The sequence below is a fragment of the Delphinapterus leucas genome, chromosome 16 (genome assembly GCF_059928025.1).
Source record: "Delphinapterus leucas isolate spDelLeu-1000000601 "Yukka" chromosome 16, BTC_Dleu_Yukka2, whole genome shotgun sequence".
Classification (NCBI taxonomy): Eukaryota; Metazoa; Chordata; class Mammalia; order Artiodactyla; family Monodontidae; genus Delphinapterus; species Delphinapterus leucas.
In genome coordinates this window covers 72,123,904-72,142,247 of record NC_143144.1, presented here as the reverse complement: position 1 = coordinate 72,142,247, position 18,344 = coordinate 72,123,904, and the positions used below count along the sequence as shown (strand labels likewise).

Sequence of the window (18,344 nt, the reverse complement as noted above, 5' to 3'; positions counted from 1 at the left end):
TATACCAACAACGAAAAATCAGAAAGAGAAACTAAGGAAACACTCCCATTTACCACTGCAAGAAAAAGAATGTAATACCTAGGAATAAACCTGCCTAAGGAGGTGAAAGACTTGTACTCAGAAGACTATAAAACAGTGATGAAAGAAATCAAAGATGACAAAAACAGATGGACAAATATACCATGTTCTTGGATGGGAAGAATCAATATTGTGAAAATGACTATACTACCCAAAGCAATCTACAGATTCAATGCAATCCCTATCAAACTACCAATGACATTCTTCACAGAATTAGAACAAAAAATTTTACAATTCGTATGGAAACACAAAAGACCCCGAATAGCCAAAGCAATCTTGAGAAGGAAAAACGGACTTGGAGGAATCAGTCTCCCTGACTTCAAATTATACCACAAAGGTACAATAATCAAGACAGTATGGTACTGGCACACAAACAGAAATATAGATCAACGGTACAAGACAGAATGCCCAGAGATAAACCCACGCACATATGGGCACCTAATTTACAACAAAGGAGGCAAGAACATACAATGGAGAAAAGACAGCCTCTTTCCCAGTGGTGCTGGGAAAGCTGGACAGCTATATGTGAAAGAATGAAACTAGAACACTACCTAACACCATACACAAAAATAAACTCAAAATGGATTAAAGACTTAAATGTAAGACCAGACACTATAAAACTCTTAGAGGGAAACATAGGAAAAACACTCTTTGACATAAACCTCAGCAAGATCTTTTTTGACCCACCTCCTAGAGTAATGGAAATAAAAACAAAAATAAACAAATAGGACTTAACTAAACTTAAAAGCCTTTGCACAGAAAAGGAAGCAATAAAGAAGATAAAAAGATAACCCTCAGAATGGGAGAAAATATTTGCAAATGAAACGACAAAGGATTGATCTCCAAAATATACAAACAGCTCATGAAGCTCAATATCAAAAAAACAAACAATCCAGTTAAAAAATGGGCAGAATACCTAAATAGACATTTCACCAAGGAAGATATACAGATGGCCAAGAGGCAAATGAAAAGATGCTCAACAACACTAATTATTAGAGAAATGCAAATCAAAACTAGAACGAGGCATCACTTCACACCAGTCAGAATGGCCATCATGAAAAAAATCTACAAACAACAAATGCTGGAGAGGGTGTGGAGAAAAGGGAATCCTCTTGCACTGTTGGTGGGAATGTAAATTGATACAGCAACTATGGAGAACAGTATGGAGGTTCCTTAAAAAACTAAAAATAGAACTACCATATGACCCAGCAATCCCACTAGTGGGCATATACCCTGAGAAAACCATAATTCAAAAAGAGACATATACCACAATGTTCATTGCAGCACTATTTACAATAGCCAGGACATGGAACCAATCTAAATGTCCATCGACAGATGAATGGATAAAGAAGATGTAGCACATATATACACTGGAATATAACTCAGGCATACAAAGAAACGAAATTGAGTTATTTGTAGTGAGGTGGATGGACCTAGAGTCTGTCATACAGAGTGAAGTAAGTCAGAAAGAGAAAAACAAATACCATATGCTAACACATATATATGGAATGTAAAAAAAAAAATGGTACTGCTGAACCTAGTTTCAGGGCAGGAAAAGAGATAGACATAAAAAATGGACTTGAGGACATGGGGTGGGAGGGCAAAGCTGAGGCGAAGGGAGAGTAGCATCAACATACATACACTACCAAATGTAAAATGGTTGGTGGAAGCAGCAGCATAGCACAGGGAGATCGGCTCAGTGCTTTGTGATGAAGGGTGGGATAGGGTGGATGGGAGGGAGGCTCAAGAGTGAGGGGATATGGGGACATGTGTATGCATATGGCTGATTCGTTTTGTTGTGCAACAGAAACTAACACAGTATTGTGAAGCAATTATACTCCAATAAAGATCTATTAAAAAAAACAATTATACTAATGGCAAGGAAATGGAAAGATGTTTTCATTCTAAGAAAGAGCAAGGCTAGATATACTCTCTCACCACTCCTATTCAACATTTTACTGGAAGTCCTAGTTAGTGCAATAAGACAAGAAAAGGGAATAAAAAGATATACAAAATGGTAAGGAATAAATAAAACTGTCTTTTTTCACACATGACATGATTGCCTATGTAAGAAATCCCAAACAATCAACAACAACAACAAAAAACAAAACACTCCTGGAACTAATAAGTAATTATGGCAAGGTTGTAGGATACGAGGTTAATATGCGAAAGTCAATCACTTTCTTACATATTAACAATGAACAACGGATACTTGAAATAAAGACACAACACTTATATAGCACCCCCACAAAACTGAAATAGGTATAAATCTAACAAAATATGTATAAAATCTTACAAAATTACAAAACTTTGATGAAAGAAATCAAAGAGGTAAATAAAGGGGTAGGCCATATATAATACATGTATAGGACGATTCACTACTGTCAAGATGTCAGTTCTTCCCAGCTTAGTCTATATATTCAATGCAATCCCATCAAAATTCTCACAGGAATAGCCAACACAATACTGAGAGAGAGGAATAAATTCAGAGAACTAACGCTACTTCAAGACTTACTATAAAGCTACAATAATAAAAACAGTGTGGTACTGGGGAGAGAACAGACACATAGATCAATGGAACAGAAAAATAAGCCCAGAAATAGACTCACAAATAGTCAACTAACTTCTGACAAAAGAACAAAAACAACTCAAAAGAGAGAGGACAGTCATTTCAATAAATGGTGCTGAAACAACTGGACATCCACATGCAAAAAAAAAGGAGTTTGACAGATCTTACACCTTCTACAAAAATTAACACAAAATGAATCACAGGCCTAAATGTAAAATGAAAACTATAAAACTCCTAGAAGATAATATAGAAGAAAATCTGGGTGACCATGAGTTTACTGATGACTTTTTAGATACAGCACCAAAAGCACAAATCATGAAAGAAAAAAATGATAAGTTGGGTTTCATTAAAATTAAAAACCTTGACTCTATGAAAGACACCATTCGGAGAATGAAACAGTAAGCCACAGACTCGGAGAAAATATTTGTAGCAAATACCTGATAAAGGACCTGAATCCAAAATATAAAAAGAACTCTTAAAACTCAACGATCAGAAAACAAACAACTCAATTAAAAATTGGCAAAAGGTCTGAACAGATACCAAAGAAGACACACAGATGGCAAAATAAGCATATGGAAAAATGCTCATTATAGGTCATTAGGGAATTACAACTTAAAACAATGAAATACCACTACCTATTAGAATGGATAAAATTCAAAACACTGACACCAAATGCTAGCAAGGATGCAGAGCAACATTCATTGCTGGCGGGAATGAAAAATAGTACAACCACTCTTACAGAACTAAACATACTCATAAAAATAAACACTCTTACCACACAATCCAACAATTGCACTCATTGGTTGAAATTTTATGTCCACGCAAAAAACTGCAAGTGGATGTTTATAGCAACTTTATTCATAACTGTCAAAACTTGGAAACAACCAAGATGTTCTTCAACAGGTGAATGGATAAACAACTGTACCACGTCCATACAACAGAATATTATTCAGTGATAAAAGAAATGGGTTATTAAGCCATGAAAAGACTTGGAGGAACCTTAAATGCAAACTGCTAAGTGAAAGAAGCCAATCCAAAAAAGGATTTATACTATATGATTCCAACTATATAGCATTCTGGTAAAGGCAAAAACAATGAAGACAGTAAAAATATCAGTGGTTGCCAGAGGTTGGGCAGGGAGAGAGGGAGATAAGCACACATGATTCCTAGGGCAATTGAAACTATTCTACATTATACAGTAGCAGTGGAATATGTCATTATACATGGTGTAAACCCACTGGACCAACAACACAAAAGTATATGCTAATGTAATCTATGGACTTTAGTTAATAATAATGTATCAATATTGACTCATCAATTGTAACAAACGTACCACACTAATACAAGATGTTAATAATAGAGGGACTTGGGGTGGGGAAGATGTGGGAGTATTGGGGAAATCTCCATACCTTTTGCTCACTTTTCTTTAAACCTAAAACTGTTCTAAAAACTAAAGTCTATTAATTAAAGGACAACAAAATAAAATGGTGGTGATAAAAACTGCAGTTGCTTTTCCAGATATGATATCTTTACTGCAATAAAGAAACCCTACCCTTAGTACCTGGTAAGCAGATAATTTTTTAAAATATATGAATTGTAAAGTGGGATCTGGGTTTCTCACTTTCAAAAGGAATTTACAAATATGGAAGACAGGTCTAAAATAAATCCTGTAATGTTGTATTACATCATTATGCAGTTTAGACAGACAGGGTTTAGACAGACAGACATATATACAGACACAGAGCTATATACCCACTTCTATAAATAAGTATAAACATGTGTGTCTTTGTAAATTTTCTGGCTCCATCTTCTGATAGGGTCTATAAACACATCAAAAAAGTAATAAACATACCTAGTCCCCTAATCTTGGTTTTTAAATACCATTCTCTACTAAAAGTAATCTAGGTTCCTTAGGGGAAATGACTTACTCCAGCAGGGAAACTATAAGATGTAAACAGAATTTTTTTTTTTTTTTTTTTTTTTGCATCTCTGCCAGAAAGTGTAGAAATGCACTAGAGTGACTGGGGACATGTCTAAAGAATAGAGGAGCCTTATTGAAAGAAGCTCACGATGGCCAAATCTGGGACACTTTGAACAACAAAATAAAGAATAGTAATTGATTACAGAACATTGATTAAAATAAAAATCCATCAATTGATACTGATATAAGTGAACACACAACTTGGGATATTTACAAGAAATAATATTACAATATCACTGTTTGGTAACCATCACAGTGATAACAAGAATGATCAATGGATGCTAAAACTAGTGTGTAAAAGTTTAATGAGAAACAAAATATTTACATAGTCTCAAAGTATCTCCACACAGTGTTTATTCATTTAAAAAGGAAAAATTGTATCTTTACAGTGGAGAAACCTGGAAACACTTTAACTATTACTTTAACCAAGATATGAAAGTTAACCTCTGCATGAAAGTTCATAGCAGCCTCATTCAAAATAGCCCAAAGTGAAAACAACCCAAATGTCCATCAACTGATGAGTGGATTAACAATATGAGGTATATTCATACAGTGGAATATTATTCAGCCATAAAAAGAATTAAGTACAGAATTATACTACGGCATGGATGAACCCTGAAAAATTATGCTAAGTGAAAGAAGCCAGATGCAAAATGTCACATACTGTACATTCCATTTATATGAAATATTGAGAATAGGCAAATCTATAGAAACAGAAAGTAGGTTAGTGGTTTCCAGGAAATGGAGGGAAAGGATATAGGAAAGTATAGGATTTCTTTTTGCGGTGATGGAAATACTCTGGAATTATTGATGGTTGCATAACACTATATATACTATATATACATAACACTATATATATACTATATATACTAAAAACCACTGAATTGTACACTTTAAATGGTTACAATGGAGAATTTTATGTTATATGAATTTTATTTCAGTAAAAGTTTTTTCCCAAAAAAAAAAAAAATTCATAGAACACATTTTAGTGATCTACCAAAATGCAAACCCTGAATCTAATCATGAGGAAACATTAGACTCACCACTTTTTTAGTATTTCTAGAAGTATAGTTGAAATATTTTTTTAACTTGAAAAAACTGGAAAAAATACCAAATTTATAATTACAGTTGCAAGTTGTAAATGATAATGTTTAATATGTTCCTTATGTGTTAAAACATATTGTGCTTTTATTATTGTGTTTTAAAGGAACACAATAATAGAGAAAACGACTTCAACAATAGGACAAGAAAATTTGAGGTCTCTACTATCACAGAAAAGCCTTGACATAGAAGAAAAAAATGAAGATGTGGGCTCCTACTACAAGCTCTACAAACATATATGCGCAAAAAACGTTATGAGACACCTCATCTGACAAGGCTAACAAATCAAGACCATAGTGGCCCTGGTCCTCAAAATGATTACAGCAAATTAAAAGTCTCTTAGCAAAGGATAATACAGTACTAATTAATAAAACATCCTAACAATACAAAAGGAATCATTTTTGAGAAATGGGAATTCCTATAAATACAGGATGTTTTAGATAGTGCTTCTGTGGTACTATATTAATTCTGTACTTTAAAAAATCTTTGAAATCACATATACTTGAAATATGTTTTCATATTAATGCTAATCTGGTTACATGAAATGATTTCTTCTAGCTTCTTAAATTTGGTATAATGAGAATTAGTTTTACATTAAAGTATTCAAAACTAGTTTATTAAACTATCAAGCTTTTGTGATTTCCTAAAAATGTAGCTGTCAGAGGTTTTGGAAAATGATATAAGACAATTTTATAAATATGTTATTAGTTACTTATATTCTACTAAATACTGATGAACACGCTATTCATGATGTTTATCCTTGATAATTTCTCTGCATAATGAGTGTCTGAAATATAGTATATATGTATACTATATTTGTACTGCATACATATATGCATTTGTTGAATATATAACTAAAATAACTATTTCATAGGATACATACATTACATATGGGTGTGTGAATGTATTCAAATTTAGGAGAAACTGTCAAAAGGTTTTTCAAATGCTTCTACTGGTTTATACACACTTGGATTATCAATATTGTAAATTTTAAGCATTTAAGTGGGTGTGTAGTGGTACCTGAATTTAAATAACCCTGTGGCTAATAAGGTTGAGCAACTTTTAAAATGCATTTTGATCATTTGGATATCCTTTTGTTCAAGTCGCCTGCCCATTTTCTCTTGAGTCATCTGACATTTTCTTGTTGATCTGTAGTACTTCTCTACATATTCAGGAATAGAGACCTTTGTTGACTTTATGTGTTGCAAATATCTCCTACACTGCAGCTTGCCTTTTCACCTTCTTAGTGATATTTTTTACATACATAGTTCAGTCTATCTTTTTTCCTTTACTAAGAGTATTATTTAGATACTATTTTTAAAGTCTTTCTTTGCCAACAAAAGCAAAGACATTTACCCGTTATCTTCTACAATATTTATTATTTTACATTCCATACTTAGATTTACAATTGATCTGAAACTAATTTTTGTGTATGATTTGAAGCAGGGCCCCAAATTCATTTCTTTCAATTGTATACCAATTGGCCCAGAATAATTTATTGAAAAAACGACTGTGTAGTGCCAACTTTGTTACAGTAAGTGCCAATAAATGTGTAGGTCTGTCTGGGGAATTCCTATTTGCTACAATGGTCTATGTCCCTATCTTTGCAGCAACACTTAATTACTGTAGCTTCGAATTCATGAAATCTAGTAGAGAAGTCTTCCAGCTTTGTTCTTCTAAAAGTTTTGGTTTAGCTATGATTGGTCTTTTGCATTTTCATATAATTTTTAAATAAGCATGTCAATTTCTAAAAGAAAAATACTTTCTGCAATTTTGTTTTGGGGTTACATTAAATCTAAAGATCAATTTGGGCAAAATAGATATCTCTACAATATTGTTTCAATTAATTATCATTATGTATCTTCCATTTATTTAGGTCTTCCATTTCTCACACGGTTTTTGAGTTTTCTATGGAAAGATCCTCTGTATATGTCATTACATTTACGTCTCAGGTTGTTGATGTTCTGATGATAAACTGTATTGCTTTTATTGTAATGCTTTTAAATTGTATTTAAAATTGTACTGCTTCTAAATCATCATTTTCTAATTGTTCCTGGTATACAAAATTATATTAGATTGGTTATCTTTATATTGACCTTATACCTAGCAACCTATTACCCATATATCTTTTATACTTTGTTATTCCCTTTAATTTTAATTGTATTATTGCACTGGCTGGAAATGTCAATACAATGTTGAATAGAAACACTGATAGTAGCCACTCTTATTCATTTCTAAACTTAAAGGAAAATTTTTCAACATTACACTATAATTTTTGCAATAAAGTTTTTCTATTGGTTTGTACCTTTTACCACACAAATAGTTTGCTTCTATTCCTATTGTATTTGAGTTTTTATCATGAATACTTGTTAAATTTTATCTAAACTTTCCTTTGCAACATTTGAGAAGATTATATGCCTTCACTTCTTTATTCTTTTAATGTGTTAATTACTGATTTTATGAATTTTTAATTAACCTTATATTCTTAGAGTGAACCCAAATGATGTATTATACTTTTCATAAATTGCTGGATTCACCTGATATTTTGTATCTATTTTCATGAAAAATATAACACTATAATTTCTTACCTGTAATATCTTTTTAATAGTTTTGTATCAAAGTTTTGCTAGCCCCATAAATTGCAAAATAATTATTTCTGTTCTCTGAAACTTTGTGAAGGACTGGTATTATTTCTTAAATATGTACTTCTTAAATGTTTGGGCAAATTCACCAGTAAAGTGATCTGGGCATGGAGAGTTTTTGGTTTTATTTTGTCTTGTTTTGTTTGTGTTTGTTTCTTAAGGGAAGAGCATTTCAAGTATAGATTCTATTTCTTTGCTATAATGTTATCCCAATTTTCTGTCTTTCCATGTGTCAATTCTGGTTTCATTTTTCTAGACATTTGACATGGTTCACTTGATTTTTTTTAAATTCACTGTCATACAGTTGCTTATCATATGCTTTTATTGTCTTTTAATGTCTGTGGAACTTAATGTCTGTAATGTCCTTTTTCATTCTGGATTTGGTTATTTGGAGAGATTGGTTCCAGGAGCCTCACGGATACCAAAATCCACAGATGTTCAAGTCCCTTATATAAAATGACACAGTATTTCCATATACCTACACACATCCTCCTGTATACTTTAAGTCACTTCTAGGTTACTTATAATACCCAATACAATGTAAATGCTATGTAAACAGTTGTAAATATAATGTAAATGCTATGTAAACAGTTGCTGGCACATGACAAATTCAAGTTTTCTTTGCTTTTTGGAACTTTCTGGAAAATTTTTTAATATTTTCAATCCATGGTTAGTTGAATCCACAGATGCAGAGGGCCAACTGTAATCTTTGTTTCTAAATCTGGGTAGGGATTTATCTGTTACTCTTCACAAACAACCAACTTTGCTGATTTTTGGTGGCTATATGATCATCTCTATCATATGTTTGTTTTCTATCTCACTAATTTGTACTCTATCTCCTATTCTCTTTCTTTTCCCTATCTTTATTTACTTTATCCCTTCTTTGGGATTAATCTGCTGTTCTTTTCTTTTAATTTTTTTAACTTCTTAGACAGATTTTCAAGCTTTTTAAAATCTTTCCTAATAAATGCATTTAAAGTTATAAATGTCCCTCCTGGCAGCATCATAATCATCTTGATTTTGATTCAAAAGTTTTAAATACTTTTATACTTTTTGTATATTTTCTAAGCAGCATAGGGCTATGTTTTATTTTTATACCCAGTCCAAAAATCTTTAGCTTTTGACTGGAATATTTGTCTCCTACATTCAGTGTAACTGGAATATTTACTTCCTCACATTTAGTATAATTATAACATATTTGGAGTTAAATATACCATCTTCCTTTATATCTGTTCCAACTTTACTTTGTTCCCTTTCTGTTCCTTTCTTGTTTTCTTCCAAATGCATTAAGTACTATTCTCATTTCTCCCTCTATTCACCTGTTGGATATACAGTGTTTTACTTTTACTTTTTGTTGTTACCTAATGATTACAATATAAATCCTTAACTATTAATGTCTACTATAAATTAGTTTTTTATCAATTCCCATATGATACAAGGACCTTAGTAATGTTGAACACTATTTACCCTTCTTCCTGATTTATGTGCTGCTATTATCATCCATTTAAATTTTGTATATATTTAAGCCTCTATTACTATTATAGTATTATATAATAAATAATCACTTAGATATACCGTTTCCATTTCTCTATTCCTTCTAGTATCTAGGATCATTTTTCTTCGACTTCAATATTTTGAAGATCTATTTAGCATTTTCTTTATTTATTTAGTGTTTGCTGTATTGCAGGTCTGCTGCTGTCAAATTCATCTTGTTTTTCTGAAAAGTCCATGTTTTCCTTTCATTTTTTAAGGGTTTTTCACTGGGTGAAGAACTTTGGACTGATGATATTTTCCTCCAGCCATTTGAAGACACCATGTCTTCTAGATTCCATTTTTTCAGTTAAAAAACCAGTTGTCAGTCTTAGTGTTGCTTCTTTAAAGAGAATATGCCTTTTTCCCCTCTGGCTGCTTTTCTCATTCTATTTGGGTTTTCATCAGTTTTACAGTGATATTTCTAAGTGTAAGTTTCTTTGTACTCACCCCCTTGGTACTCAAGGAATTTCTTCAATTTGTAGCTAGCTATCCTTTGTCACTTTTGAAAATTCTCAGTCATTTAAGACTTCAAACAGTGGTCCACATTATCTTCTCAATCCTCTTCTTCTGGACCTCAATTACATGCATGTTAGAACATTTCCACAAGTCCCTTATATTTCTTTCCCTGTTTTATTTTTCATTCTTTGTCTTTCTTTATTTCAACATGGGTATTTCCTTCTGACTCATCTTCCATTTCGTTAATCCCCCCCCCAGCTGTGTCTAACCTGCTGTAAACATATCCAAAGAATTCTTAATTCATTTAATCTACTTTCTATTTCTATAATTTCCATTTCATTCCTTAGTAAAAGTTTCCAGTTGTCTGTTAATACTTTCCTACCTTATATTTTAATTCCTTGATCATAAAATCCTAATTATTTTAAAGTTTCTGTCTGAAAATGCCATTATCCTATAGGTATATTTCAAATGGCTGGGTTTTTTTCATGGCTTTTCTTTTCCTAAGCCTTATTATTTTTTATTTTGTAACAAATATTGTATATGAAATAATTTGAGGCTCTGTATGATACTGTCTTCCTCAAGAGAGGATTTACTTTTGCTCTGCCACGAGTTAGACTACGGGCAGAGCACCAAAACCAATTAAAGACCATGATGATTCAAGGATAAGTTTATACTCACTCATAGGTTTAGAACTTCAGGAAGCTGACTACATTGTGAAGTGTGTAACAAGACCCCTATTCCTTGGCACACCTAGAAATCCATTTTGATCCTCCATATTGATTGACGAAAGTTCTGCTCAGTTTCTCAGGCAGTTTTCAGGATTTATAATTGTCTCAAGGACAAAAGTTGTGCAAAATGCCAATCATACCTCCCTTTTCATTCTATTTCTCCTTAATCTTAACCAACAAATAGGACTGTCTTTATAGTCCTATGATGCCTTAAAAAGATGTAACTCCTAATTTTTCTCAGTGGAAATAGTAGTCCAGAATAATCCATTTCCCCATTGAAAAAGAATTTCTCTAAACACACATTTACTAATAGCTCAGCAAGGTAGCCTATCTACTAAAATATAATACTGCATTTTATTAAACTAAAAAAATGAAAATTAGGAAAATTACCCAAAGGAAACGTCTTCATTTTTTAAATTTCATCTTCCTTTTTTTAAATAAAGTGTAAATTAGAATATATGTTTGAAAGTGACAGTGAAGAGGATAGAACAAATCACAATTTGGTGGAAAACTGTATTTCATTTAAACACATAAAGTAATTTCATATAAGTTTAAAAGAATGTTTAGTGTTTAAAAACAAAAAGGGGGTCACTTCCCAGGCCCTACAAAAGAAAATGAGTACAACAAAAATTCTATTTTAAAACTTGTATACCTAGAAAAAGCAATTCACTAAATAGAAAACACAAGTGCAAATGAACACATAAAAATATGCTTATTCACTATAGCAATCAGGGTATGCACATTAAAATATCAGTACGATACCATTCACTTCCACTGCACTGGCAAAAGGAAAATATCCTCATAATTACCAAGTGTTGGTGAGACTACGAAGAAACAAGGGCACTTATACCCTGCTGGTGGAAGTGTACATTATCACAGTGACTTGAGAAGCAATTAGGCAACGGGTAGTAAAGTTAAGGATGTGAATATCCTCACACACAGCAATTTCACTTTTAGGTATGTACCCTAGAGAAACTCTGGCATATGTGAAATGACCAGTACAAGATGTAAAACGTACTTCTGCCCAATCTACTCACCAAGTCTTAGTGTTAACTTCATACGTATAAAGGTCATCTACCAATCCATATTTGTTGCCTGGTAATGCTTTATAGCCTCCATGAACATAAATGGACTTTGTTATTTCATCATACACACTGGTATGGCCATATCCACCTTGAACAATAGCTCCTTTAGTTTCCGGAACAAGCCAAGTGTTTGATGCTGTAAGAGAAAGAAGATAAATCATGAACTCAAATAGTATTTAGAAATAAAACTAATATACCACCAAACTACCAACAAGCTCATTCTAATACCACATTTTATGAGTAAAGTATACCTAATAATTACTTAATTAAAAAAAATTATTAAATATGTGCTAGGTAGTTAAGAATCCGCCTGCCAATGCAGGGGACACAGGTTCAATCCCTGGTCTGGGAAGATCCCACATGCCACGGAGAAACTAAGCCCATGTGCCACAACTACTGAGCCTGCACTCTAGAGCCCGTGAGACACAACTATTGAGCCCACGTGCCACAACTACTGAAGCCCATGTGCCTAGAGCCCATGCTCCGCAACAAGGGAAGCCACCGCAATGAGAAGCCCGCGCACCACAACAAAGACCCAACGGAGACAAAATAAACAAATAAATAAATAAATAAATATGTGCTAGTTAGTTACTATGCTGGTGCTAGGGATTGAAGGTAAGTAAGACTGGTCATTTTGCAAATTTTAATTAAACACTGAAATATTGAAAATACCTAATTTTTGTATGTGAGAGAGAAAATGAAAACTTTATTCTCACATATATTTCTGTATTTGTAAACAAACCTGAAAAAAAAAGACTTAACAAATAGTTTATGAGAGCCTATTATGTCACAGGCTCTGAGTTTAGCCACTGATATTACAAAGACTAAAATTAAGATATGACTCTTGCCCTTAACAATTTTTAGCACTCTGCTGGTCTTTTATCTCTTGGTTATGAGTCCCACTGTCCCTTCTAAGAGTGCTTTGTATTATTGATAAAAACCTAAAAATTAAATTTCCAAGACTTGCTGACAGATGTGTTACCGTCAGGTTCCACCAATGAAAGTACTGGGGAGAGCTTAGAAGGCAAAAGGAAGAAAGATTCTGCTTTCTTCTCTAACAGAAGGAACAGGTAGGTGACTACAGTAGGTAATGGCAGTGGTGGTTTTATAACAACAGCAGCAGGGGTACCACCTGCGCAGTGGCAGCAGTAGCACCTACAGTAAGTAGCTCAATTACAAACGTGGTCCTAAGCTCCAGCCTGGGTGTGTAGCAGCTCCAGATTTCTGGGTGATCCCCTCATTTTGGTGTGTCTAGTATTTTGGTAATTAACTCCCTATATTAAGTTCCCATTCTGCTTGATATATCTAGAAGGGACTCTTATTTCTATGGCAAATTCACTAAAACAAGCCCCAATCATATGAAAGACATGTTTTTAAAAATAAGAAGATGAAAATACACATCTCCTTGGCCTTAAAAAATTTAGATTATAAAGAGCAACTCTACAGAATTCTATTATTAGTCTTTAAATATCCACCCAGACCACACTTCCATCTTCCCCCTAACTTTTCACCTCAACTTTGGCATACTAGACAACTCACTGAAAATACTCAAAGCAAATAACAGAAAATAAAGATGATACTTAAAAATCCTTCACACTTACACAATTTTAAGGTAGTGTAGAATGTGATACTTCAACAGTCATAAAAGTAGTCATAAAATAAGTATAAAGGAAGTATCAAAAAGGGTTGTTAAAGCCAATGTTACTTAGAGAAAACTAAACATATTTGAAGAAATTTCAGAGTACTCTTGTAACTAATGAGCATTACATTTTGGAAGTAATTTCCAAAGAATGAAGTTAATAATAACTTAGGAACAATTTCTTTAATATACTTCAAACACTTATTAAAGCTATATATATATATAAAGCTATATATATAGCCAAACTGAAGGTTTTCATGTTTTTATTCACTCTCTTTTTAACAAAAAAAGATAAACATACTTCTTATCAAAAAATATTGTAGCAATAAAACGTTGTATAATGCAAAAGTGAATGTTACCTTCTGCTCTAGCCCACTATCTAGAGGTATTTTTCACAAATTGTTATGTTCAGAATATTTTCAAACTATAATTCTGAATATTTTATTACAATATACAAAACAAATGTATATGACTTGCATGTACATACATACCTGTAAATATTTGTACCAAAAAATCATGCTATTTTACAACTATTTTTTCACTTAACATCTGGGACATCTTTTCAGGTCCCATTTTTCATTTTTTATCAGCTGAATTCCATTGTATTGATGATACATAACTTATTTAAGTAACTCTATATTGTGACTCATTTAGGCTTCAATTTGTTCTTAAAAACAATGATGGCATAAACTAAAAGTTGCTCTGGATCCACTCTAACAGACCTCAGAAGCAATCCCCCAAAATGCTTACACTGGAAGCTTAACCCCATGTTAGTACAAAGTCCAACACTCTTTAAAGGAATACAGCAAAGTCCAGCAGCCAACAAGGTAAAAACATACAATGCTCAAAATGCATTAAAAAATTAACAGGCACAGAGGGCAAAGAAAATATGACCCATAACAAGAAGAAAAATCAATCAATAGAGACAGAAATAACAAAGACGACAGAATTAAAAGCTATTGTAAAAAAGCTATTGTAAATATACTCAAATATGTTCAATAATGTTACAGAAAACATGAACATGATAAGGGAAAAATGGAAGATAAAAAAGACTCAAACAGAACTCCTGGAAATGAAAAATACATTGTATAGAATTAACACAAGGTTAGATACTCTGGGAGAAAAGAACAATGAATTTAAAATATGGAAATAGAAACTATCCAAAATGAAGCACAGAAAAAAACAAACAAAAACCCTGAAAAAAAATGAACAGAATATCAGGGACCTGTATGACAATATCAAGTAGTCTAATCTACTATGATAGAAGTCCAAGAAGTGTGGTGGTAAGGTAGACAGAAATGATGTTTGAAAAACTAGTTTCTCAAATTTAATGAAATCTATAAATCCACAAAACCAAGAAGATCAATGGTATACAAGCAGGAGAAAAAAAAAGAAATAAAGAAACCCACGCCAAGGAATAGCATGAAGTGATTAAGATGCACAAGCAGAACAAAAATAAGAATGCCAGTTGACTTCTCAACAGAAAGCATGCAAGTCAGAAGACAGTGAAGTTACACTTGTAAACTACTGAGAAGGGGGAAAAAACCCATTAACCCAGAATTCTATACCAAAAAATAACTATCAGAGTAGAATTCTATATCCCACAAAATATTTTCCAAAAGTGAAAGTAAAACAAAACCTTTTTCAGATAAAGGAAAAAAAAAACCACAGAGAGAATATATTATTGCAGACTTGCCCTATAAAAAAGTGACCAAAATAAGTTCAAGCTGAATGAAAATGATACTTGAAACCAGCCAGAATCTGGATTTATAGAGATGAATGAGGAGTATAGGAAATATCTGATATGTGGGTAGATATTAAAGGTGTCATTTCTCATCTTCCCTCCCAGTACATGATAATTAAGTGTCCAAAACAAAAAGTATAACAATTTGTTATGGTCTTCATAACATATGAGATATGATATTAAAAGAGGGAAATGCAGGGATACTAGTCTGAGTTTCTGACACTATATGTGAAGTGGTAGAACATTAATTAAAGGTAGAATCTGAAAAGATAAATAAGCATATTGTAAACTCTAGAGTAACCTCTTCAAAAATAAAATTTTAAAGAACTCAATAAATTAATAGTCCTACAGATTCAAGAAGCTGAGCAAACCATGAATAGAATAAATTCAAAGAAATTCACACCACAATGAAATCGCTGAAAACTGAAAGTGCAGAAAACATCTCAGAAGCAGCTACAGAAAAATAACAAATTACCTATAAGGGAACAACAGTTAATGACTATGATTTTATCCTAAGAAACCATGCAGGACAGAAGGAAGTGCTGAAAAATAACTATAACTATAAAAACAACTATAACTCAGGATTCTATATCTAGCAAAAATATTCTTTAGTGATGAACATAAAATGAATAGATTCTCAGATGTAAAAAAAATTAAGCTGATCCATGGCCAGCAGACCTACTCTAAAGGAAATACTAAAATAAGTTCTTCAGGCGGAAAAGACAACAGAAGGAAACTGGGACTGAAAGAGGACAATTTATCATTAGAACCAACAATTCTAATTGTGTAAACACCCAATAACACAACATCTAAATGAGTGAAACATACATGTAAAATAGATAAACAACAAGGACCTACTGTATAGCACAGGGAACTATACTCAATATTTTTTAAGAACGTATGAGGGAAAAGAATCTGAAAAAAACAGATATATATGTATACATAACTGAATCTCTTTGCTCTACCCCTGAAACTAACACAACACTGTAAATCAACTATACTTCAATTAAAATTAATTTTAATTACATATTAAAAAATTAAAAATAAGTAAATGAGTGAAGCAAAAACTAATAGAACTTAAAAATGAAATAGATATATTCACAATCATAACTGGAGGTTTCTATACTGGTTTTTCAAGAACTAAGAAAAATACTGAACAGAATATCAGTAAAGATATAGAAGACGTGAATAACTCCATCAACCATAATATAATTGGCATTTATAGAACACCCCAACCAACTAGAGCAGAATGCAGATCTTTTCAAATTCACATGTAACATTCACCAAGGTAGACCATATTCTGGGTCAGAAAATAAGACTCAAGAAAAATTTTAACTGTAAAAAACATAGTATTTGACAATAATAGAATTAAACAAGAAATAATGGCAAGAAAGATATCGGGAAAATCTTCATATATTTGAATCAAACAAAATACTACTAAACAACCCAGGAGCCAAAGGAAAAAAAAACACACACAAAAAAATAGAAAACATTTTGAACTAAACGGAAACAAAAAATGCAACATTTCAAAATGTGTGGGATACAGCTAAAGCAGTACTTAAAGCAGTCATTCTCAACAGTGGTTCCCTAAAGCATCAATTGGCATTACCTGGAAACTTTTTAAAAATGCAAATTCCCTGGCACCAATCCTGACATAATCAATAAGAAAATCAGGGATTAGGGCACAGCAATCTATTTTAACAACCTTCTAGGTGATTCCTATGCATCAAGTGTGAGAACTACTGGCTTAGAAGGAAATTTATAACGATACTTATATTTTTAAAAAGAAGAAATAGGGCTTCCCTGGTGGCACAGTGGTTGAGTCCGCCTGCCCATGCAGGGGACATGGGTTCGTGCCCTGGTCCGGGAAGATCCCACATGCCACGGAGCGGCTAGGCCCGTGAGCCATGGCCGCTGAGCCTGCGCGTCCGGAGCCTGTGCTCCACAACGGGAGAGGCCACAACAGTGAGAGGCCCGCGTACCGCAAAAAAAAAAAAAAAGGTCTCAATCTCAATTCAATGATCTATTCTTCCATCTTAAGAAATCAGTAAAAGAAGAGCAAATAAAACTCAAAGAAGAAAAGAAATGTAACAAAGCATTAATCATTATGATAGAAAACAGGAAACAAAAGCTGGTTATTTGAAAAGGTCAATAAAATTGATTAACCTATTAATCTCTAGTCAGACAGACAAGAAAAATAGGACACACATAACTCATATCAGATATAAGAGGAGATACCACTACAGATTTCACAAATATTAAGTATAAGGGAATATAATGAACAGCTTTATGCCAATAAGTTTAACATCTTAAATGATATGGACATATTACTTAAAAACACAAACTACCAAATCTCATTCAAAAAGAAATTGATAATTTGAATATTGCTAACATTTATTAAAGAAAATAAATGCCATAGTCAAAACCTTTCCTACAAAGAAAGTTTCTGGGCCAGATAGTTTCACGGGTGAACTCTACCAAACATTTAAAAAAGAAATAATACCAATTCTACACAAACTCTTACAGAAAATAGAATAGAAACACTCCCCAAATTTTACCACTCCCCATTTTACCACTCCCCAAATCATTTTACCATTACAGCCTGGAAAAGCACACAAAGACATTACAAGAAAAGTAAACTATAATCCAATATCTCTTATGAGCATAAACATAAAAATCCTTAACAAAATTTTTGCAAATCAATTCTAGCAGTATATGAAAAGGGTAATACATTATGGCCAAGTGGGATTTATCCAAGAATGCAACAGTGGCTTAACATCTGAAAGTC

The 18,344-nt window shown here is 32.7% G+C and overlaps 1 protein-coding gene across 1 annotated transcript in view; it reads right to left on the bottom strand.

The window, feature by feature from the left end:
* ATRNL1 (attractin like 1) overlaps nt 1-18,344 on the bottom strand; it is a 683,604-nt gene that overhangs the window by 580,701 nt on the left and 84,559 nt on the right. Inside the window, exon 9 of the mRNA XM_022568674.3 lies at nt 12,126-12,309. Within this exon, the coding sequence (XP_022424382.1) occupies nt 12,126-12,309 (184 nt within the window). The remainder of the gene's footprint in view (nt 1-12,125; nt 12,310-18,344) is intronic.